General features: G+C 33.5%; 2 protein-coding genes across 7 annotated transcripts in view; one reads left to right on the top strand and one right to left on the bottom strand.

Annotated features, from left to right (window-relative positions):
* The window catches only part of LOC128227426 (fibrillin-2-like), a 58,670-nt gene extending 44,390 nt beyond the window's left edge, over positions 1-14,280 (bottom strand). For 2 of the 3 annotated variants that reach the window (XM_052937952.1, XM_052937953.1), the window contains exons 1-2: positions 14,164-14,280; positions 12,637-12,810 (exon numbers count right to left, since the gene is read on the bottom strand). In XM_052937952.1, the coding sequence (XP_052793912.1) occupies positions 12,637-12,810; positions 14,164-14,254 (265 nt within the window). In that variant the 5' untranslated portion in view covers positions 14,255-14,280. Of the gene's footprint in view, positions 1-8,443; positions 8,582-12,636; positions 12,811-14,163 lie in introns of those variants that run through there. The other variant, XM_052937955.1, reaches the window with a different exon arrangement.
* The window catches only part of LOC128227427 (atrial natriuretic peptide-converting enzyme-like), a 55,427-nt gene that overhangs the window by 3,316 nt on the left and 27,116 nt on the right, over positions 1-24,995 (top strand). Inside the window, exons 1-2 of one of the 4 annotated variants that reach the window (XM_052937959.1) lie at positions 16,521-16,608; positions 19,237-19,566. In XM_052937959.1, the coding sequence (XP_052793919.1) occupies positions 19,269-19,566 (298 nt within the window). In that variant the 5' untranslated portion in view covers positions 16,521-16,608; positions 19,237-19,268. Of the gene's footprint in view, positions 1-16,520; positions 16,609-18,652; positions 18,745-18,935; positions 19,080-19,236; positions 19,567-24,995 lie in introns of those variants that run through there. The other 3 variants (XM_052937958.1, XM_052937957.1, XM_052937956.1) reach the window with 3 other exon arrangements.

Genomic DNA, 24,995 nt, shown 5'->3' with positions numbered 1-24,995 from the left:
AAAGCAAAATTGTTCGAACATGAGGTTTTGGTTTACCCAAAATCAATTAACGTATTTTCATAGAGGAATATCAAGTATTAGACGTGTTTGTAAAATAATGCATGGCTTTATTTTAAGACAAGTAGCAGTATAATGGTATACAACAATTACAAGTTATCCCTCCTATAAGCCAAGCTTCAAAGTGTATGGTGCATAAAACGCTTCGGTTGAAGCAAAAGATTCCCCCTCCTTCCGGAACCAAGACACAGTCAGAAAAATATGGCTCATTTATAACGACACGTTAGGAGGCACGTCCCGTATCGTCACACATCCGTTGTCTGATGCATGTCGACAACAATTAGACGAAGCTTTTATCTAACAACATGATACATCTCGAAAACCTGATTGATTTTCAGCATCTTTTACGACAAAGCTAACATATTGACTGTCTGATATCTTCTGTGACCTACTGATAAACCTTGAAAAAAATGCTGAGGGTAGAACCACATACTGTACTCGATGGAATCCCAATAATTCAGATAACATCCCGTTTTTACAATGTATGAATTCGACAGTGAACCGAAACAGAGACACCACCTTGTGGTAGTATCATAATTGAAGATAAAATATGAGAGGGCAGACCGTTAACAAGGCTGTAAACAGATATGAGACTGGAAGTATTAATTGTCCTGGTGCATAAACGTCAGACACTGCATAACTGTCATTTCTTGTGTGATATACCTTCTCGGCAATTATACAATACTTATCGCATGTGAACTTTAAACATCTGCAAGTTAAATTAATTTTTGCTTCAGCGCTCACAGGTAAGAGCTGTTGCATTTATAAGAGATGGACAAGACACTGAGCCAAGATCGAGCCTTCGGCAAAGGTTTCACGCCTTATTTTAATAAACTACCGTTGTTCATCCCCCAGGCCTAAGTTTAATGTTTTGGCCAATACGATTCAGGTTCGAAATATTAAGTCCTTTGCCTTCTTATTTCTTGAGATGCATCAGTGAAGAAATAGTGAAATTATCTTTGATTAAAGTCTTCATAAAAAGCAAAATAATGCCTTCAGACGTAGCATTTATGACGCAAGTTATCACGTGGTAAACACACACTGGTGAGCATAAGACAAAACCTAGCTGATGACAATGATTTACCCCTAGCTGAAGATTAAAGAGTTATCCCCCCATCCCCTCGGCCTTCCAACCCGACGAACAACGGACCAAAGAAATAATTTAATTAATGTATTATACAAGCAAATATCATAACATCATAGTATTTAGTGAAGAACTTGTATACAAAAGTCGGAGGTAAAAACGATTCAAAGCATTGTTGTATTTTTTTTTTAAATTTTGATTTAGTTAACATCTTCTAGGTTGCAATATGCAATGATTTTATTTCATAACTTATAATAATGTTTATAAACAGGAAACTATCAATTAAAGAAATACGAAGATATAATTGAAATATAATTGGTTTTGATTTAACTTAAAGAATTGTAAAAAACACTTCAGTAAAATGGAAGCAATGTCTTTCCCATAATAACATTATATGGTATGTACAGAAGAATACCAGATATCAGTATATAATAATGTCATAAAACACACTCATAATATAACTCCAATAGGTGTTGTCTTCTAAAGTTCCTTAAAGCATGCCTTATACCTTTCTGTCGTTATTTTCGATAGTTGATTAATTGAAGGCGGGATATACCAGACACATTTTTTTCAAAAGCGTTCAATGCATATCATGGTTATTATTTATCAGACCTTTTCAGTTCTTTATGGAGATAGAACACAAGGTTAAAATTGCACGGTAATAATGACGACGAAATTTAATTGGAAAGAAGGTTGGATATAATTTCGAAACAAAGTATTGCCGAAGGCAAATGTCACATTAAGCATTGACAGTATTTTTTATTTAAAATTCATTACGTATTTTAAATTGAAAGTGTAGACAGTTTAAAATGCGTTCCCTGTCTGTTTTAATTAAATGATACCAGCGGAAAATCAAGGCAGATTTCATTTTATAAGTATGTATTAATTAACTTTTCTTATCTATATAACATTAATAAATGAATCTGTATTTCCTCCAATGCATGAAGAGTTTAACAGAGTTGTATTTACAACCATGATACATAATTATATATATATGGTATATATACATATATATATATATATATATATATATATATATATATATATATATATATATATATATATATATATAGTTCCGTATAAACTTTATGAATAATGTAGATACGGTATTTATGTAACAAATAAGTATTTAGTAAGCAAAACCTTTTTCACTGATACCAACAGTCTCAAAATGTCACCTGGCATAAACATTTAACATTAAAGTGGCATTCATATTCAAAATCAGTACATACACATGTATAACAAACATACATTTTGAGTGATACACCTTGAACCACTTACTAAATATTGCATTTATGGACAATATTAATTACTGATAACAAGATTGTAACCGTGTATTTAATAGCAGAAAGCGCAAAAATATTAAATGATTGGTCAGTGCTAAATATTATTAATGTGATCTACTATAGTCTCATAAGGTAGAAATACCGTGTTTTCTGCACTCTTTCCAATTAAACTCGGTATCCTTCATAAGAACCATTGTTTTCGACATTTGCTCATCCTTTATAATATATCAAAACAATTGTATTAATTGTGGTTAATCTTTTTTGGGAGTAAGAATGCATCTTTAAGGTGATTGGACCTGTTACTGAACTAGCTTGCATGAGGGCCGGATGATGCCCTAGATTTTTGCTTAACCAGGTAGCTATGTTTCCTCACACAAATAGAAATGTTTGGACATTCAAGTCAAAAATAGAAGCAAATATTTCCATTTTCCCTGCTTTTGTAAAACCAATCATCTTCGTCAACATCTTAATATGTAAGAAGCTACCAAGGTTTCACAACAAAACCTTCTACTAACGTATAAACAATGTGTTCTAACCCTTACATTGATAGGATACACAATAATAAGTATGAATTTGAAATTGATATCATATCTAAGTGAGCACTTTTAGAAGAGAGAAAATTACATCAAAACAAGCCATCTCGGAGATAAACGATTGACTAATTCATAAATGTTCTGATAAGACTGCGTTTCTACTTTTAGTGTTCGAAATTATATTTTGTCCAATGGGATTGCTGTATTTTTCAAATTTACCATCCGTTTAATTGGGTAAATTATAAGTCAGTCGTTATCGTTTTATACGGTCGAAACGGTAGATTTGAACAGAGGCTATCAATCATGAAGCTGGGTAAAGGGTTATTTGCATGATTTCATCAAATAAATGGGCGGAGTGTCTGCGACCAGTAACCTCACGCCATTACTCAATGACTGTATTATTCTCATGCATACTAAAATACCGGATTAAGATTAGGAGATATGGTAACATATGTATTGCGATTCCAATAATACAATGAAAAATACAGGGACAAGCCCAGTAGTCAAAAAATCAAAAATAGACCCTGTTAAGGGTCCAAGGCAAGGGCCCAAGCGACAATGAGCTTTAGACCACCATTTAAACATGTTCTTCGTATGCGTTTTTTGTTCTTGTTACCATGCACAATGTTGCTTAGCTCAATGATCATATATCAGAGTATAAAGCAAAGATATGGTTACTTATTTTGATTTCCATATTTACATTATTTGAAAACTATAATTTCAGAAAATTCACTTGATGTTATGGCTATAGTAATGGTACGGTGACGATTGTTGGACACTTAATGGTTTTAATAAACACTTTGATGTTTTGCTTGGTACAATAAACTTTAAAGTATAATATCTGTGCCTTTTTCTTAAGTTATGTATGGGCACTGTATAAAATCCATATGAAAAGTTATACTGCATTCAGATTGACTAGTCAAAAGTAAATGGCTTCCAAGTAAGCTGATGAAAACACAAAGGCTTTGTTCATGCCTTAACTTGTCTTCTTAGATAAATTGTTAAGCTAAATTGTATAACCACTAGTACAATACTCACCATTTGTACAGTTGCATTCAGTTCTTGAGAGTAAATGTATCCCCAGCCCCATTGGGAATTTGCATTAATATGCACGTATTTGCCCGGACGTAAATGTGCACACGCCGATGGCAAATCTCGTTATATAAACGGGGCTTGTGTCTCTCATCAGCTTTTATCAAAACTAATCACATAAAACATTTTTCAAATGAATTAGTAATGGAAAACATTTGGATGCGCATTTGATTTACTGGAAAGATCATTTAAAATGAACGTAATGTGATATTAAAACAAACATTTCACCAAAACCACATTTTATGTCGCCCTAATAGCTATAGTGGTTAGTGCTACAGGTAAAGGCCACAAGACGTTTCCGTTAACACTGAGACAAATAAACTGTTTGGAAGTATTTAGGCTGGATTAATATTGTTTTTTTAATCATTGGCAAGACTTAAGAATTTTGCATATCATAAAATGTTTCAATGCATTATTATTCTAGTGTATGTTCTGTTGTAACGTAAATTGCACACATTTATGCATTCACTGCAATTTTATCTCTTTTTGAGTCCCAAGGATTTCATGCGAGAAATAAAAATAAAAGTTAATAATACAGCATAACGATCTTTTTAGATTAGCATTACTAAATTTATAGTGCAGGTACCTTTAAAAAGATAAAGTGCATAATAAAAAAACGCATAAAACGTAATAATAGCGGCTTAATAAGTTTAATTTTGATAGCTACGTCAATTTTAATTAAAAACTCTCTAACGGGAAAATATAGATGGTTCTTTTGTTCTATATCTTTACGTCAAGATGACTAACAGCATTCGGTGCACCTTCAATGCAAAACTGTCTGAGCATGAGGTTTTGGTTTATCCAAACATCAATTAACATATTATCATAAGATTACCAATTAGTAGACGTGTTTGGAAGATGATTCATTGTTTTTTTAGGCCAGTAAAAAGTTATATTTGTAAACCTCAATTACATGCTACCCCTCCTGTAAGCCAAGCATCAAAGAGTATGGTGCAAAGAACATGAAACAGTTGAAGCGAAAGTCCTCCTCAAGAATCTAGGTAAGCCGAGAGAAATGCTGAGGGTAGAACCATATACTGTACTCGATGGAATCCCAATAATTCAGATAACATCCCGATTTAACAATGTAAGAATTCAACAGTGAACCGAAACAGAGACACCACCTTGTGGTGGTATCATAATTGAAGATAAAATATGAGAGGGCAGACCGTTAACAGGGCTGTAAACAGATATGAGAGAGTAAGTATTAATTGTCTTGGTGCATGACTTTCAGGCAATGAATAACTGTCATCCTTAGTGTGATATTCCTTCTCGGCAATTATACAATTTTTATCGCACATGAACTGTAAACATCTGCAAAATATATTTAAATTAGCTTCAGAGTTGATACATAAAGAGATTGACAAGAGACTGAGCCAAGACCTAGATTAGGCAAAGGTTTTATGTCTAAATATAATAAACTACCATCGTGTCCTTCTATCTAAGGATCAAGTAAGTGACCAATCAGATTTAGTCTATAGTCCTGCAATACTTCGCTCATGGGCGTGAGTTAGCCATGATTGGTCCTTTCGTTCCCTCGAACGATTAAGACTGGTTGTTAATATTTATATATAGTTCAATTTATTTAAAGTTTTTCCTTATTCACCTTATTGTCCATTTTGTTGTTTATTTGATCTTCTTTTGTATCCTATTTTACATGCAGGACTTTGCATATTTTTAATATAGTTTCGAAGTTTCACCTGTTTAGCACATGTTGCCACTTAGTTGTCCAATCGGTCCTTACCACCTTACACATTGCAGGGGGCACCGTTTTAGAGGAATGAGCACATGAACCTTCACCAATAACTTATATCAATCATGGTTCATCTTATTATTGCACCAACAGTATACTGAGCAAATATTCTTTGTTAAATAATATAACAAACGAACAAACATAAACATATTCATAAAACTACTGATATTACGTTACAGTAGCTCCCGTGCATGGCGCCTGCTACTAGTGTTGGGATGAATGTTACAAATGCGAGATTATATATACAAAGACCTGTTGAAAGTCCAAATGAACTCCTGTTTCCCTGCGGCGACTACCCAAACTATTGATAACGATATTGTGATGTATGTCAGTCTGTCGGTGTTCTTTGTACGTTGAGTGTATGTTACATGTATTTTGTTATTGTAATGCCTTAGCTTTGTGCCTTGACATAAGGTCTTGTGTTGTTGTTGTTGTTGTTGTTGTTGTTGTTTCATGGCTTCATTGCTTGTCCATGTAGTTACAGTTGTACTATTAATTCAAAATCATTCTTTATCAATTCATTTAAAAGGAAGAAATACGTTTCTCTTAATTTAATAATCTTATATGTCATATTCAAAGGAAACCAGATACCAGTTTTTGATAATGTCAATAATCTTTTCAGCTAACTCCAATGTGGGGTGTTGTTTTTAGTTTACTTTTAAGCGTTTTTTTTATAGCTCTATGTCGTTATTTTAAATGGCTGAATCATTGTAGGGGGATCTAGATCTATCATACATATCTTTTAAAAGGCGTTTGATCATGCAATGTTATGTTATTATTTATAAGGCCTTTGCTTTCTCTATAGAGATTGAATACAAGGTTAAAATTGCAAGGTATTATTAATGACGAGAGAAATTGAATGGAAAGAATGTTGGATATGATTTGTTATTTTTTTCAATGGGACTAATGATAAATATAACCTTGCCAAAAAGACACATTTTACTTGACAAAATATTCAAATCAATATTTAAGAATATACATCATTTCCTATTTGACCAATAAGAGTGAAGACTGTCTACAATGCAATGTCAGTATGTGTTATGACACCAACATAAACTTAAGGCGGAATCCATAGGTTTAGTTTGTAGTAATGGACCAGTCAATTGTAGCCAAGGCCCCCCCCCCCCCGCCGCAGGTCCGGGGATATACCGGAGATAACCGGGGAAATGGGCCGTGTTTTTACCTTCCAGGTGGCCTCGCAGTGCCGGGTGAATGCGGTGGTTTTGTCTTCTCGCCAAAATAGCAGGAAATGGGCCTTACCTAGGGTCCCTGTGGTGCGGGGGCATTTTGCGGGGATTTTACCAGCAGTTTGGTCGGCTGGACCGAAAGTCAAAGTCCCCGCTATTCCCCGGACCTGGGGGAGCCATGGTTACAATTGACTGGTGCATAAGACTCTCTTAATGATTCGATTTTTCTTATCATTAAAATATATAATAATATCTAATTACTATGGATGTCCTGTTGCTGCATCGAAATACAGGGTGGTTTGACTATCCATGTTAAATTTAATGTTCCCCTGTATTACTGTCAAATCAGGTGGCTGAGTTCCAATCAATTTCCAATATGGAAATATTCTTCATGTGAACTGTCAATTAAAAAATAGAGGCTGTTTTTTTTCTTTTCACTCCTTTTATTAAATTAAGATTGGTCAAGATTTTAATAATTGTGGACTTACATAACAAAGATCGACTAATGTAGATTATTCCTATATGAGTTTCTAACCTATAGACAGACATAATAAAGTTATATTTTTATAATTCAAGAAACCATTGTTTTGATTTATAAATGTAGGGCGTTTTCCTACTTTTCAGTGACAAAACATTTTATTTTTTTTGGTAAAAAACATTCATGTCTGGAATAACGCTATTGCCTATAAAATATCCGCCGCACATAACCAAGCCATAAATCAAAATCCCGGGTTCTCATATTTTATCAGTCTGAATGGTAGGTTTGGATCATGTATCCTGATCTAATGATGTGTCATCCTTAACAAGACCCAGGTGAACAAGGGCAGTAAACAGCTGGGGGAATTTAAAACCAGGCCTCTATTGTGTAAACCAGTCTCGGTGGTGGCCACGCCCATGTTATATACAATCCACCTTGGTCTAGTTCTTTGGACACAGTTTCAAATATTGACAAAAGGCGATGATAAATTGAAAAACATTCGTCATTTTTATTCAGTAGCAAAGGCAATGTGCTTATCCAAGATGAAAAGTTGTAAATGATACCGAATAAGGTATCACTTACATCCTTTTCGTTTTCACTCCACCATCAATGTTCCGATTGAATTTTTTCGGAATTTTGACAAAATTTATAATGCTTCACTCATAAAATACGTTTTTGATAATAATGAAATTCCGACCGACTTGATCGGATAATTTTGTATCTCTAGTGCACTATTTGTAATTGTTAAATGAAATTTGTTAATATAAAAAAAAACACCCAAGGCCTACCAATGCTCAATAGTCTATAAATCATCATTATATAATGCCATAGCTCATAATTTTACGGCCAATTAAAGAGCGTTATGATTTAAATGATGATATTCTATGGCATGTTTACAATTCAGTTTTACGAGAGCAAGACACATTTATCAAAGCAATCAAAAATTTGCAATTATGTGTTAAAATTTACATACCCAGAATAATGTAACATAAATCCACCCGTCGTGGGATTTAAGGCAGTAAATAAGTTCTCGAATATTACTTTCAAAACGCGTTTATAATGAATACATTCTTCTTTAAATATCGCGGTGTTTGCGGCTCAAATTATATTCGAGTTCTCATAATACAACCTCTTGAATCACAAACGTGGTCTGCATAATCATAATTGTTTATTTTTGTTTACATGTTAGTAACGGAGTCCTACATTACGCGGCATTAGACCATACTTCGATGCTCTATACATCGAAGTTTCAATACAATGCATAAACATGTCCAGGCACTTTCAAAATTATCATAAAAGTCAACCACACACAGACCAAAACACACGTTGTCTACTTCCATATCAATACATATTAGGGTAACCGCCGTTGAAAGGTCAGCAAAACAGAAATGTCATTCTCAGCATCTGTAAATCATTATTTCGTTTAGTATTGCATTCTCAAAAGCTTTTTTTGATTTTTCGACGCATTTGGGAAATATATTTCCTAACCCTTCGCAAAACGAACAGCAAAAATGTTGACAAATACTTCTGGGACTTACAGATGATACAACTATTTTCAGTTGAAAGTGTATAATTATACATATATTCTTTAAAGGTAAATTCAAACATTTACGAAGTAACTTGAGCCAGTGTATATTTTCAAAAGGAAAGTATCATATTTCCCATCTGTTTGACAGTCCCATCATAATTTCTCTCACCTGGGCTCGTTAGTTCTGCCTCTCTAACCATCGCACACAATGTAACTTGGAAGACACATGTCCTAGAATGGTCCCAGGTTCGACTTATTCTTCATATTTCTGCATGCTCAGGACTCAAAACTGCGTAAAGATGACCCAGGACAGATATGTATTGAACAAGTTTTATGTGGAGCTGAGCATTAGGCCAAACAAGCTGTGGTTGAACCTCGATTACCTAAATTGGTTTGTTCTACCTCAATCGGGTTGTTGTACCTAGATTTAATGGTTGAACCGTAATCTGATTGTTGTACTTGATGGTTAAACCTTAATTGGGTGGATGTACCTTACTACCTCAATTGGGTGGTTGCACCTCAATTGGGTGGTCGTACTCCAATGATCTCAATTGGTTGGTTCTACCTCGATTAAGTGGTTGTACAAAGATAAGATGGTTGAACCTCAAGTGGGTGGTTGTACCTCGATAACCTCAATTGGGTGGTTGTATCTCGATTACCTTTAAGTTGGTGGTTGTATCTCGATAACCTCATTTGGGTTGTTGTATCTCGATTACCTCATTTGGGTGGTTGTATCACGATTACCTCATTTGGGTGGTTGTATCTCGATAACCTCATTTGGGTGGTTGTATCTCGATTACCTCAATTGGGTGGTTGTATCATGATTACCTCAAATGGGTGGTTGTATCTCGATTAAGTGGTTGTACAAAGATAAGATGGTTGAAACTCAAGTGAGTGGTTGTACCTCAATTACCTCAATTGGGTGGCTGTATCTCGATTTCCTCAAATGGGTGGTTGTATCGCTATTACCTTAAATGGGTGGTTGTATCTCGATAACCTCAATTGGGTGGTTGTATCTCGATTTCCTCAATTTGGTGGCTGTATCTCAATTACCTCAATTGGGTGGTTGTATCTCGATTTCCTCAAATGGGTGGTTGTATCGCTATTACCTCAATTGGGTGGTTGTATCTCGATAACCTCAAATGGGTGATTGTGTCTCGATAACCTCAATTTGGTAGTTGTATCTCGATAACCTCAAATGGGTGGTTGTGTCTCGATAACCTCAATTTGGTGGTTGTATCTCGATAACCTCAAATGGGTGGTTGTGTCTCGATAACCTCAATTTGGTGGTTGTATCTCGATAACCTCAATTGGGTGGTTGTATCTCGATTACCTCAATTTGGTGGTTGTATCTCGATAACCTCAATTGGGTGGTTGTATCTCGATTACCTCAATTTGGTGGTTGTGTCTCGATTTCCTCAAATGGGTGGTTGTATCTCGATTACCTCAATTGGGTTGTTGTACCTCGATAACCTCAATTAGGTTCAATTCTACTTCGTTTACGTGGTTGTACCATAATTGGGAGGTTCTACCACGATTTGGTGGTACCTCGACTGGATGGTTGTACCTCAATTGGGTGGTTGTACCTCGATTACCTCAATTGCGTGGTTCTACCTGAATTGGGTGGTTGTACCTCGATTACCTCAATTAGGTGGTTCTACCTAGAATTTGCGGTTGTATGTAAATTGGGTGATTGTAAAAAGTATGACCCAGAAAAAATGTATCAAACTCAAGTTTATAAATTTAAAAATAGCATACTTTGTTGTAGGTTAATTTATACTTTGTATCTTGTATCACATCTGTGTTAATAATAACGTGCTGTCACCTTCTCTTCAGTAATTCAATATTTTCAATTAACTTAAGGATATTTTTCTGACATTGCATTAAACTATGTATTAAACAGAGAAACCGTATACGCGTTGTATAATTATTCAGCATTCCTCTTTTCAGCTAGGTAAACATTAAGTCAGAATGCAAACTATTGAAGAATTATAATGAAAGTTTGGAAAACATTAAACATGCAGTTATGGATGAATAGAATATTGATAGGCATGGTATGCATTTGCACAGTGACGTTGTTAACATAATTATACCATGTGCATGCCATTCGAAAGTTAAATCAAGAATACAGATTGCGTTCTTCGTCTAAACATTATGCATTTGTAGCGCATTACCATTCACCCATGTGATTCTAAACAACATCCAGATGTCCAATTCAACAACAATTGATTTGATAAATCAACATTCTCCTGTGTTACATCTTAAGACTTCAAAAAATAAACAAGGACTAATAAAAATCAAATAAAATAAAAATAATTTTATCATTTTACTGAATTTACTGTGCATCGGTAATAACCTTTGACATGTCATACAAAGAAACGGCATAATGGCGAGACAACGAAATGACATTGCAGATATTTTGGGGGATAAATACAATGGATAAATGGTGGGGTAAACACATCTATGGCTAACTAGCTATTTCACTTGAAACTCTATCCTTAGTCTTTACAATGATTACAAAGAAAACTGACACTTCAATATATTATTTCTGTGTCTATCAAATCATCGTATTCATTCTAGTCGTAAAAATGCTTTATTGCGGCTGTATATCCTCAAAATTATTACCTAGACATGCTAGATAGCACGTCGATCGGAATATATTAACATTGTTTCTTTTAACACATATATCATCTATTCAGGACACACATACCAAAGACCTCATTTTCAGTTTATAAAATGGACGCAGTTGTCCAAATAGTAACTATCCTTTTGTTGGTCATTCGGGGTCGTGAAAAATTAAAGTCTAATTTTAAGTAGTATACTGAATAGCAAATGTTACGGGGCAGTTGATGTTGTGATCGATAAACAATTTCAATTATGCCGCGGCTCTTGGCACATAGTGTGCTTCAATATAAGAATAGTTTCTACTACATACTACATATTCTGTAATACCTGAGGTTGTTTTTATGCTCATAGTACTAACATTGGTTGGATTTGTTTTATTTATTATTTATATGACCAATAATTTCACAATAAACACAAGCTATCGTAAGTCTCCCTCTTACAAACGGATGAATTGCTCACTCGTTCATCCTTGTTTACAAGGGGATTACACTAAAATTATCTTTTTCTATTCAGATTGCATAAGTGTATTGACCGCATGTCCAAAAGCTTTTGCAGTGTATAATTAAAATGTCCGTCACGGATTTCTGAGAAGTGACACATTTCTATGTTTTTGAATGATCGCAATGACGACACAAAGGCTTTGACACAACCGCAAAATAGCGAACTGCAACTTATCAAGTTCACTACGTTTAAATATATCTTATCATTGTTATTCGAGTGACACGTACTGTTGTTAGAAATTGTCAGTATGTTATACTTTTTAAACATGTGGACATATGTGGATAGTTCTCGTGTATATTGAAAGCCTACAACGATGCTGATCAGCTGGGACCCCCCATGTATTATTACATTTCTGGTTTGGTTTTGCCTGTTGACTGTAATATTACTGTGAAAGTAGTTCATTGTGGATGACCCAACACCGTGTACAGGCCAATCTCTCAAAATAAAAGTTATTCATTAGTTATATATTTTATCATTCAACAAGTATTTATTTGCAAATGTATTCCACCTACCCACGCATACCGGCCTGCCAACAGACCAGCGCTTTGTCTGTTGGTTGCACGAGGCGAACGTTGGGCCTACAGGGACGAGACCCACATCGCACGAGTACTCGAGCAGGTACCCTTGTCCCCAGACTTGGACACTCCCATTTGCGGGTGGGTGGGGCTGCTTGCAGGGCGGGACATCTGAAATGGGATATTACACAGGAGTAGTTGGTTATAACTATATTTATAAACAGAATACAATCGTTCACATGTAAAAACATTGTTATCTTAAAACTAACAACTTTTCATTTTTTTATATTTTATTCATACACAACAAATACTCATAAACCAACTAAAACATGAACTATAGATAATGTATGATGAACAATAATCCTTCATCAAACGCAATTTCAGCACAATAACTTTACAGCAAGGGGTGGGGCATGTGATATGCTGATTTCTTCTATAATATGTTTTCATATAATTGTCATGCAAGTCAATGTAAGGCATTCCTCAAGTGTTGCTAATTGTGTGACATGCCCCTCATGTGAAATATAAACTCCTACTTTGTAGATTAATGCTTCAACGTTAAAAAAAAGTATTGCGTTTCATTTAAATATAATGTACGATACATTCTAAAGTGTCCTTTATTATTAAGAAAACAAATTGCATTTAAGTTCAAGGGTCTTCGCATAAAGTACTTGATGTTTTCATTTGCTAGTTCAAAAGTATCATCCTACTGTCAGCGAGTAACTTGTGTTACTATTTATTTACTGGTGTCAGACTTCCATTTTATAAGCATTGTGTGAATTTAAAATAATATGAAATTATATACTTGAAAAATTGCATGCATAGAGTATCAAGATTAATCGACTTAAATCAACATATCGTTGTATAAATAATTTCTGTTTTACATTTTTCTATACCAAATTATAATTCGCAAGGTTGTTTTATCAAAACTATAACTCTTCTACGAGTATATGTAAAGCATAACCAACCCTATTAAAATCACATAAATATTAAAATATTCTTTCATTTAAAATGATAACTTAATTTCCATTTAGAGGTCGCCTTATAATCGGTCGCCTATATCTGATTTAGACAAAATTACTAGTCTGCCAGAGTATTACTAATGTCAATGACTATATATTTCTTGATCCATTGGTATCAAGTGGTATCTGTCATAAGTAACCAGCTTTGAAATTGCTTTATTCATGTAGTACGTCTAATGATGTTCAATGATATAATTTGCTTAAAATCGTACAAACTACGTTGGCCAAATTGTCATTAAACATGAATTAATGCCTTGTTGGAGGCATGATTTAATCTTGTTTCAGAAGAAAAGACCATCTGTGTTGAACATTTCTAACAGCATTTACTTCTTTCAACTACACTTCATGCATGTGATTTACGACAATAAGTTGCTTCATAAGCCAATAAAGTATCATCATTATTATAATTACTATTTACAGCTCAAAAAATTATAAAAAAAGTATAGTTAGGTAGTTTGTAAATTTCTAACATAACCAACAAAGTAGTCGTAGTTTCTCATACCTGGCTCGGCAAGGGAGTCTTCACCTGCGCCTGTGTCCAGCACTGTATTCAGCAGAAAACATGACATAATAATAAAATAAAAAAGCTCCATTATCTTGTATTGACTAAACAACAAGAGGTTACCAGAGATTGAATGACAGTTTTGTCTGCTAAGCAAAAACGTTTGGTAAACTGTAAACTGTGGTCGTTATGCTATATATTTGATGTAATACATAATTTTATCAATCAGATCCATAGTTTTGTATTCTGTTTCTTAATAGAAGTTATATTAAACCTATACAGTGGATAGTTCTACTCTATTTCATTTTTATTATATACATATATATCTTGTATTACATAAATAATACAATCCCGCAGGGAATACGATTTTACAGCTTTCATAAAACGCGTCACAAGTGGCTTTTTCCTGCAACAATTAAAAAAAAGCTATTATCACCGCACTTAAAAACAATAATGAGTGCTTCGGACTTATTCCTAAATGTTTAAACATAATAGATGTTATCTTTGATCGAATGTACATACTTAAACCTGTTTAAAAAGATGTTGTAAAATAAAAAATAAAAAATGATTGAACAAAGAAACACACATACAAGGGGTCATCGATGGCTTATCAGGATTACTTAAATGAAACATTAGCTTAAATATCTCACAGGACATGACAAAAATCACACGTGCAAACGTCTGGGTGGGATTTCCATCGGTAGTACAAAACATAGTCTGTTTAGTATCAGTATAACAATTTAATAGCGTATCACCGACCCTCTTAATTTCCAAATTAGAGCTAATTATTTCCGACATAGCAATGACTGGAAGTTGATACTGAATACATATTTGAATAGCTCGTTAATTCTCACGCAACTAGGTGTGTTACTGCAAAACATAATATGATATAGCAATGTTGGGGTGTGGGTCCGGGGAATGACATCGATATGTTGGGTTCGGGTCCGGGGATTGACATCGCAATGTGGGGGTGTGGGTCCGGCGAATGACATCGCAATGTTAGGTTGTGGGTCCGGAAAATGACATCGCAATGTTGGGGTGTGGGTCCGGGTATTGACATCGCAATGTTGTGGTGTGGGTCCGGGGAATGACATCGATATGTTGGGGTTCGGGTCCGGGGAAGGAATGACATCGCAATGTTGGGGTGTGGGTCCGGGGAATGACATCGCAATGTTGAGGTGTGAGTCCGGGGAATGACATCGATATGTTGGGTTCGGGTCCGGGGAATGACATCGCAATGTGGGGGTGTGGGTCCGGCGAATGGCATCGCAATGTTAGGTTGTGGGTCCGGGAAATGACATCGCAATGTTGGGGTGTGGGTCCGGGTATTGACATCGCAATGATGTGGTGTGGGTCCGGGGAATGACATCGATATGTTGGGGTGTGGGTCCGGGGAATGACATCGCAATGTTGAGGTGTGAGTCCGGCGAATGACACCGCAATGTTAGGGTGTAGGTCCGGGGAATGACATCGATATGTTGGGGTGTGGGTCCGGGGAATGACATCGATATGTTGGGTAATGGGTCCGCGGAATGGATCCGACACATGCAAACATTTCTTAACACATTAAGGTATACACCCGTCTGTGGAACGTTATGTGTCCAATGCTTTTATGTAAGTAAACTATCAAGGCCTTTAAAGTATGCTGCGTCAGCTTTTCTGCTCAAAGTTTCTTCATATGAAACTCAAATACACATAAAGCACCTTTAACTGTACGTTTCACCTGCGAAGAAAGGCAGACACATAGAGATTTCTTTTGCCGGCGTCTTCGTCCGCGAAGTCACTTCTTTGCATCCGATAAATAGCGTTTAAACGATTGATGGAGAGTATTCAAACGTGGTATGCATATTGGTGTAGGTCATTAAATGACCCAATTTTGATTTGTGGTCAATAGGTCAATGTCATAGTGACCATTATTAGAAGCAATACTGATCACATGAATACTTCATTTCCGATAAATAAATTTTGAATGACTTGGTCTTTAATCATGGTATGCAAATTTACCATGGTCATTTGATGAACGCTTTTGAGTTCAGTAAGTCAAGGGCCATGTTGATCTTCACTTAAAAGATATAAGCGACATATCCATCTCGCGTAATTTCTGAATATCGGTTCGTAGTATGCTGCTGCACTAAATTCGTACCACTTCGGTTATATATTTTAATGAAGACGTTTATGTAAAACGTTTATGTAAAAACGTCTATTTAAACGGTACTTTTAAGATTGCATGCACTATTACCTCTGGAGTAGAGCATATTTGTTTCCCTTGTTTATTAAAGCGTCATTGTCTATCTTTACAAACTTACCTCTTATCTCCCTTATTTAGAAAAGCGCCACTGATATGAACATACATGCCACAATATCAACACCTGTTTAATTTGTTATGTAAACCACATAGATAATCATCAGCCTAACTTGTATCATCAATGGAAACATGATGTCTAGGTAATAAACAGTCTATCAAACGTAAGACACATACAATGTACCTCTTAAATAGCTATAAATTTAATAGTGAGTTGTAACACGAAATTCATGATACTAAAGTTAAGGATGTTTATCGACAGTATCGTTGAAAATTTCTCAAACACAAGTATTTAAGTCTAGATACATGTATTGATGGCTGTTTGGTTATCTAATCGCCCCATTATTGCAGTTGTTTCAAAGTCATGATATACAGGTTATTTGTAAAATATGTCACCTGGGGTTGATTTCTTATTTACTTGTTGTTGTTTTTTTGTTTTGGGCAAAATGTAACTAAGGTCAACAGCTCGTCCAAATAAAAAAAAATCAATGACCAGTCACTTAAAAACATATGATTAATTAAAAATTATAAACTTATCACTTTCTTTTACCAGTATTTCCTTTCATTTTATGCCCCGTATATTTCCTGAAAATTAATGTAACAGCATGAAGTATAGACTTCAAACAATAACACAATTTGTATGATAAATTCTAGTTAGAAGCTTAGTATGTTTACTTTCAAATCATAGTTATAGAAAATTTATTTATGCTATAGAATATTTAACCTTATTGTTAGATATGTGATATTGTTAACTGTTGCAGATAATCTCAAATATTATTTTATGTATTGAATACATCTGTATTGAGGTCATACATCTGCAGGCACCTCTCTATTTGAAGCACCACTTGTGCACCAGAATGGAAACCAGACCACTACAATTGCTTTCAAATTGAAATTTTCATTTAAAAGTAAATTTTTATATATTTTTTAATCTCAATACTCATTTCACTCTTGAGACTTGGTGTCATCAAGTTCCTTCATATACAGACTTAATTGTTATTGATTTGCCACCTTTTGTTTAAATTTTCTTGGCCATTTTTTGTTAATTTCACAACCCAGAAAACTTAAATGAAGATACTAAATAGTTTTCACAGATGTGAAGATACTTGCAAACAAAGCAAAATTGTGAGTGTTTTCTCTTTATTATTTACAGTAAACAAGAAATATGTCAAATATTAAAACATAATGGTAAAAGATAATAAATTGGATCTGAGTGATGTCCTATTTAATAAGTCATCACACTGCATACATTGTATTTATTATCTAAATATTTTGTGACACACATGAAAAGTTGAGGCCTTTTGTACACTTTCCATGTGAAATCATAAGTTCAATGACTGAACTTTACTGAAGCTAGAAACAAAGAATGAAAATGTATCCATCAAACTTCAGCATGACTTTATCTGCTGTTTGATTTTATATGAGATAATTCATACAAACAATTTTTTACTCTGGTTCACAGCATGTACACTGTGTTACTTCCATAGGTCTTGGCTGTCATGTTTTAGAATATTTGGAAATTATAGCTTCATATACAAAGATAATTCAAGATCTTCCAGATAAAACAATATTGCGTTTAGTGTTCTTTTAATGCAAGAATAATTTATTATGTTTCATGAGGGATGAAAAGGGTTAAATCTGTAAGATGTTTGTATTTATTATTTTTGACACCTGATGCAGTATTGTGGGCTTGGAGTTTATGTGGAATGCAATAAAAAAAATTGGCTGCAAGAAAAGAAAAACGCCATTAAGAAAAACACCTGTCTAGTCTACAAGCATGTATAGGAACATTCATAGGATGCAGTTGCATTTCAACGTTAAGATTGTTTTATTGATTTAACATTCTTATCAATGCATAATCAGCAACAAATGGTTTATATCAGTTGAAGACAGTCTTTAATTTATCAAGTCAGACAGTGATTTTGAAGATGCGATGGTGTCTTTCCTTGTAGCATGTCTGAGTTACCTATACTAACTAGGTGATATTAATAATAGCTGCAACATGTGTCATGTGGTTGGTGTTGAAATATCAGAAATATCTTGGCTCAAAGAAGCAGGGTGGGCCAACACCTTGACCCCCTGAGTGAGGTATTGTGTGGTTTGTCATATCCAGGCTTGACTCATCATCCCAGGCTTTTGTTTCCTCTATAAGCCATGACAATTTAAACCTGATCAGCATACCCATGTTGGCATTCAATCTGTCTACATGCTTTACTTTCTGCGCAGTATTGCTCTTAAATTTTGGCTTTGTTTCTCAAAAAAGATTATTTCCTGATACTGTGAGTAACTATTGTGATATGCATTTTTTGCATGTGTTTTAAATTTTATTTGAATTCATCTAATTTAATAATTAATTTAATTACATGTTTTGGGTTTTAAATTTATGATTTTAACAAATATTCTAAATATTTACGGTTTATGATTAGAGGCTATATGATTGGTTATAAAAGAGATTTCAGATGAAGCTTCCTGCTCATTTAACAATTAACCTGTTTGGAGAACTGTGTTCAGAAAGTTTTAAGCCAATTAAGTATTGGATATTGCTCACAGTGAAATATCGTTATATCAAAAATAAATTTTAACTGAAAACATAAGGATTAGACTTCTGCAGAAGGTATTGAAAAGGAATTACTTTATTTTTTTGTAAGAAACTGGATTTTGTTTTTTTTGTTTTTCATTCATTACAAAGTTATAATTAAGTTAATCATAATTATGATTAAGTCAGATATGTTCAAACACATGTAATTTAAGTCTGTCTTGTTCCTTTTCAGGTATAACAAAAGCAGAGAGGAGGGGACCCAAAATGGAGGACGAGGTTAGCGTGAATCTCCTGTCATACAAAATGATGAATGGAAACCATCCCCACAACAACAACATCAGCCACGATATCGAGAAGGATGGCGAGAACAACAACATGCTCGAAACCACAGCGTATAAGCCAGGATTTGAGACTTTTGACAGTGAAGAGAAAAGTGAACATTCAGACTCTTCCGTGCCTCAGAAAAGCAGGCGAAGAATGTTATTTATTGTGGGATGGATTTTTATAGGATGTGCTATCGTTTTTTTAATAACAGCAATAGTTTTAGTGATAACATTGGCAGGTAAGTGCTATCATATGATTTTGAAATATGCATGTGGTCTGTTTTATTGATATTTAAATGATTAAAATCTCGATAAATCTTAGTATTTATATAAAAATAAGTTCCTAGACGCTTGTTCAGAAGCATAAATATTCATTGCCATCCTCTAACACTTAACACTTGCTTTAAAACATTTATTTTAGCGGCTGCAATTATTTATATTTAGAAACAACGTACGGTGTAAAGCTATAACAGTTCTATTTATGGATCATTTTTACTATAAGCACTTCTATTAAGGTGTTCTCAAATTTTGATGGTTTTACGCTTGTTTCTAAAAAACAGCAAAAAACCTCATTCTAACAGTAGAACCACAGAGTCAACGAAAATCTTAATCAAAGAAACTCTTAATCATTTGGGAATTACTTAAAACTGTTGTTCTCTTAACAGTAGTTTTCATGGCACTTTTTTAATTTCTCATAAATATGTATTATTTTTAGTAGAAGAGTCCTAGTACAAGGTTACTGAATCGAACAATATTTTCATGAAATAGTCATTAACTTTTAAATCCCATTCTACAAGTAAACATCATGGCCCATGTCATGTTTGAAATGAAATTGTTTAGAATATGTGTATCTCCAATTATATTTAGCAGCCATTCTCAAATTAAGGCTTGTTCAGCTGTCTTGAGATTAATGGATTATTGAGGAAAGACGATGTTCCTCTTACCTCCAAGCATTTAGCATTCATTCATTTGAGTGTCAATCAATGAAGTGTACATTAAACTTAATGACAAGTCAATGACATTTTAATATAATGAGACCCCCACCCGGGAAATCAGACATGAGTACAGCTTTTAGAAATTATTCATCGCAAAATAATATTAAAAAAAATAAATAAAAAAAAATAAAAAATATTAAAAAATGTTAATAATAATAATAATAATAATAATAATAATAATAATAATAATAATAATAATAACTATAATAATAATAATAACAATAATAATAATAAATAATAGTATTAGTAATAAAATAATAATAACAGCATAAAAGGACACAATATATTGAGTATGGTATAAAGGTATAATACATGTATGATATCTGTTGAGCCGCAAGGTAATCTAATCAAGTTTGTACTCTTCTGTAGCCATGTGGGGTTCATCAATTCTCCAGTTTAATAAATGTTTTCAATAATTTAAATTAAACTATAAGCCTAAGTAATTTCTTCATACGATAAAGGTGTTGTGTTGCATGACATTTCTATCATTCTGTCTACCTTAAAAACTAAATGGCGCAACTTACTTTGTCAATATATTTTTATGCATGGCAAAGTTAATCAATTTATCATAAATGTGTTTTGCTGTAAACATATTTACATAATCTTAAGTGTTTCAACAATTTTAAAAGAACGGCCTTGTGAACTTAAACCCTATACTTTCAGGTTTTTGTCAAATATTAATGGCTTGTGTGTCTTATATATGGCAGATTTCACAAAAAAGGCAATTATTTGGCCCATTTGCTTTCATTTATTGTTATTGCATGTCAACGTCATATATACAGCAATTGCCTTTCCCAACCCAATAAGAACACCTAATAGAAGTGATTTGTATTAAAATAATGAAAATATTGTGTTAAATAAGGTAAAAAAATGTAAAAATATGCCGATATTTAGGACAAAAAAGACAGAAAATCTTCCCGGTACCAATATACCACTTTTTTGAGGATGCTTTTCAATAACATCTGGTAAGTATTTTATTCTTGTCTGTTGAATAATGTTTGCAAGAAATGTTAATTAAAACAATAATATATATAAAATGATTGCATTTCGTTCGTAATATACTTAAATTTTCGGTAATTGCGCATGGTGATAACGTTACGGTAATCTGTCCTCGAATTGTTGTGTAACATTAGCAGACATGATCCACTGCTAACTGTTTTAAGCCTAAACACACCTTTATTAAATCACTGAAAACAAAGACTACGTGTCGGATACAAACAGTATTGCATGTAACAAGAAATTGGTCATTCCCGATCATAAAGTTTTTTAGGTCTTAAAATGTGTTAATGTTACTCAAAATCGATTCTGTCCCATTTTAGCATGACAATAGCACCTTTTCTATTCGTGAATAATTTACACCGACTGAGGGTTAACATCCGGGTAGCGATTACTTTTATATTGGACTGGTTCACAGTTCACATTGAAATGATAAAAATAGTGGTGAATACCGTTGATAAAAACTTAATCCAAGTTTGGCTCATTCTGTCCTTCGATGTAACGTTAACATTATGTCACGCTAGCATTAAGACAAGCGCTTAATAAAGCAAGAAAATCGTTGAAATTTGATGACTTTCCCAGAGTCAATTATTCGAACATAACAATGTCGTCTGTAAACTATCGTTTGTAAGTATCCATTCATTAGGTACGTAGTTTATATTGAATTCATACCGCTTTTGTGTTTGATATCGTTATTTATTGGACAGAATTAAGAATTTTTGTGATTATCAATTGACCGTGTTTATCAATCATTTATATAGTTTGTTTTATACTGTATCAAGCTCAAACAGTCTGTGGTAGGTCTGTATTTTAATTTGTTGTGAAACATTCTGTCCAACTGCTAATGTGACATACTGCTAATGTTACTCATTCTGTTTTGTGGTAACACTAGCACATACTGCAATTAGCAATTTATAATATATATGTTTAATATCAAAGGTAATGATAATTGCACCATACTAGAGACATTTATATTACCACAACAAAACATTTATGTTTATAGCTTATCTGATCTGATATAAAAAGAAAACCTATGTTTGCAGAAAGCATTTTCTGTCTTGTTGTCCAATTAGGGTTTGTTTCAATAAATTTATTTGAGAAAAACGAAACAATCTTTATTTTTTGTCTGTACAATCTGTTTTATAGATAAATGAACCATTTAGTGCAAGACAAAATACTTCTTTGGATCAAAATATTAAAAAAAAAACAAGTTTTTACCGGCAATATTGTAACACTAGCACAAATGGTATGGTGATACAAAATTCTTTTTTTTATAAAAATGCATGAATAAATCATTGCAAATGTTCTAAAATATGATAGATAAGATATTGCTGTAAAAGATTATGTTGAAATCACAAATCTGCAATAAATTTTAAAAATCAATATTCGCCGGGAACTTTTTGGTCACCAAAACGTGAAATCTGCCATATATATAACTGTAATAAGCAAAAGTGTCAGGGAAATACATCATGTATATCCTGGTGTCAGATATATTATTACTTATTACCTGGGTTATGACTTCTCACTTCTTTTTCACAATAATATTCCAGCCTTCTTGTCAACATTTAAGGGGCAATGACTTCTGTGATTTGCTTTGAAAGGATTGTACCTCAGTGAAAAATGACACAGAAGTTGTTTTTTTACCTCTCACACAAACTATTTGATATTATGAAAAGGACCCTTACATAAAAATTAGAACATAATTGATTAAGAGGGTGAAATCTTTGTTATTAAGAGAGGCGGAGTGAGGGCTTAATTATCATTAAGACATAAAAGAATGATAGAATGTTGATCATTACAGACAGACAAACAATTAGTACACAAGATGCATATCATCACATGCAATTTTCCACTGTTAGCATTAAATCATATTAATAAGAGTTAATGTAGAGGGAACATCAAAGCAGTGCAAAAAATCTATTTGAGGGCATGAAAATGTAAACGCATGAAATTGCCATTTTTCTGAATTATTGATATTTCCTTTTCTCTTGATGACATTTAGTTAAAACTGCATGAGTTTGCAAGCATCAGTCATGTATTGTTTGACATTTGAATAAATTAAATGCAGTTTCCTCTGTATGATAATTTCATTGGTCATTAAAACCTTGTTATAGTAGTCAGCTGACCAGTGGTCAGTCAATAGATATTGATGGATTGTGGTCATTCAGCACTGTGTGTGTGTGTGTGTGTGTGTGTGTGTGTGTGTGTGTGTGTGTGTGTGTGTAAGTAACAGCATTGTCTAAGAGCCAACTTACAATTTACAATAAATTAATCGTTACTCCAAAAGACAAAGACAAGACAAGACATTATATAACATTTAATAAATAAATAATAATTTGGCGAGAATGGCCGCGACGCCAGTAATATAAATATTATACAAGTAAGTCTTTAGACAGAAATAATAATATGTCGCGGCCACTGGTCATTCAGCACTGTGTGTGTGTGTGTGTAAGTAACAGCATTGTCTAAGAGCAAACTTACAATTTACAATAAAATGTTGAAATTTTCAATGTATTTGTACAATTAATTGTATCTACTATTATTGTATTAGAAATATAAGTAGCATGATATACCATTATGATAATAAATGGGTTTTATCAGTACTTGAAATGGCAGCTAGAGGTAAATTCATGTTGTCAATGAATACAATTTTAATTGATACGTTAAAACACCAAAAGCAGCCAGAGCTGGATTCTAATTTCATGCGTTTACATGTAACTTGCAAAGAATATGATTTGTGTCTATAACATGTATGTAAGTGGTTTATTAAAAAGTAATCTATCGCTAAGATCATGTAATGTCCAAAGACAAACACTCTACCAATGGAAACAATTGCCAATCATCAACAAACCAAAGTAAGATTAGTCTACATTACATCATACTTATGTTCTGTTTTTGCCTTCCTAAACCATTAATTCGGCATAAGCAATTTTAATTAAAGTATGTATGTATGTATTTTATAATATTGTATTACATCTTTAGCACATGTATCACCTCCAAATCTTTTAATAGCTGAGGACTGTGACTAACAAAAATGAGCAGCAGCTAACCATTCTATATAGTTCTCTTTTTTTCAACAATTTCACTGAAATTAAGGGCTTTACCTAATTCTAATCATCTTGCAAGATCATTTCACTATTACATAAAATGATCATAGCTATATGACAAAATTCATTTGTAAAACTGCTCATTCTTTAAAGTTGATCTTAATATGATCGAAAACTTTCAGAATTTATAAGTGACTGCATGAAACAATTGCATGGTTCATGAAGTAAAATTGCAATTATTTGGAGATAATTTTGAAATTCACTGTGGGAGTTGAAATTCCAATCACATAACCTTTTAAGGCTTTTTAAAATGCAATTTACACACACTTGCCGAATTAAGATCTATTTAAGTTTCCCTTGATGTTAAGCCTTCAAATCATAAAAAAAAATCTTGTCAAATATTTCATGATGAATTTCCATTTTCTGTTTGCATTCCATACAAAGCATGCAGGTGTGCGTTTCAATTTAATCATTATTTTGTCAAAAAATGCTATTCTTATCAAGAACGCAGTTGGTTAAGTCGACAAATAAAAGCTGCATATTGACATTTAAGGGGATTAATTGTAATCTCATATTTTGAATGTTATGCTAAATTGTAAGTGATAAATCGATAAAATGCACCTAAAGAAT

This window comes from Mya arenaria, chromosome 3 (genome assembly GCF_026914265.1).
Source record: "Mya arenaria isolate MELC-2E11 chromosome 3, ASM2691426v1".
Taxonomy (NCBI): Eukaryota; Metazoa; Mollusca; class Bivalvia; order Myida; family Myidae; genus Mya; species Mya arenaria.
This window is presented reverse-complemented; position numbering and strand designations above follow the sequence as displayed.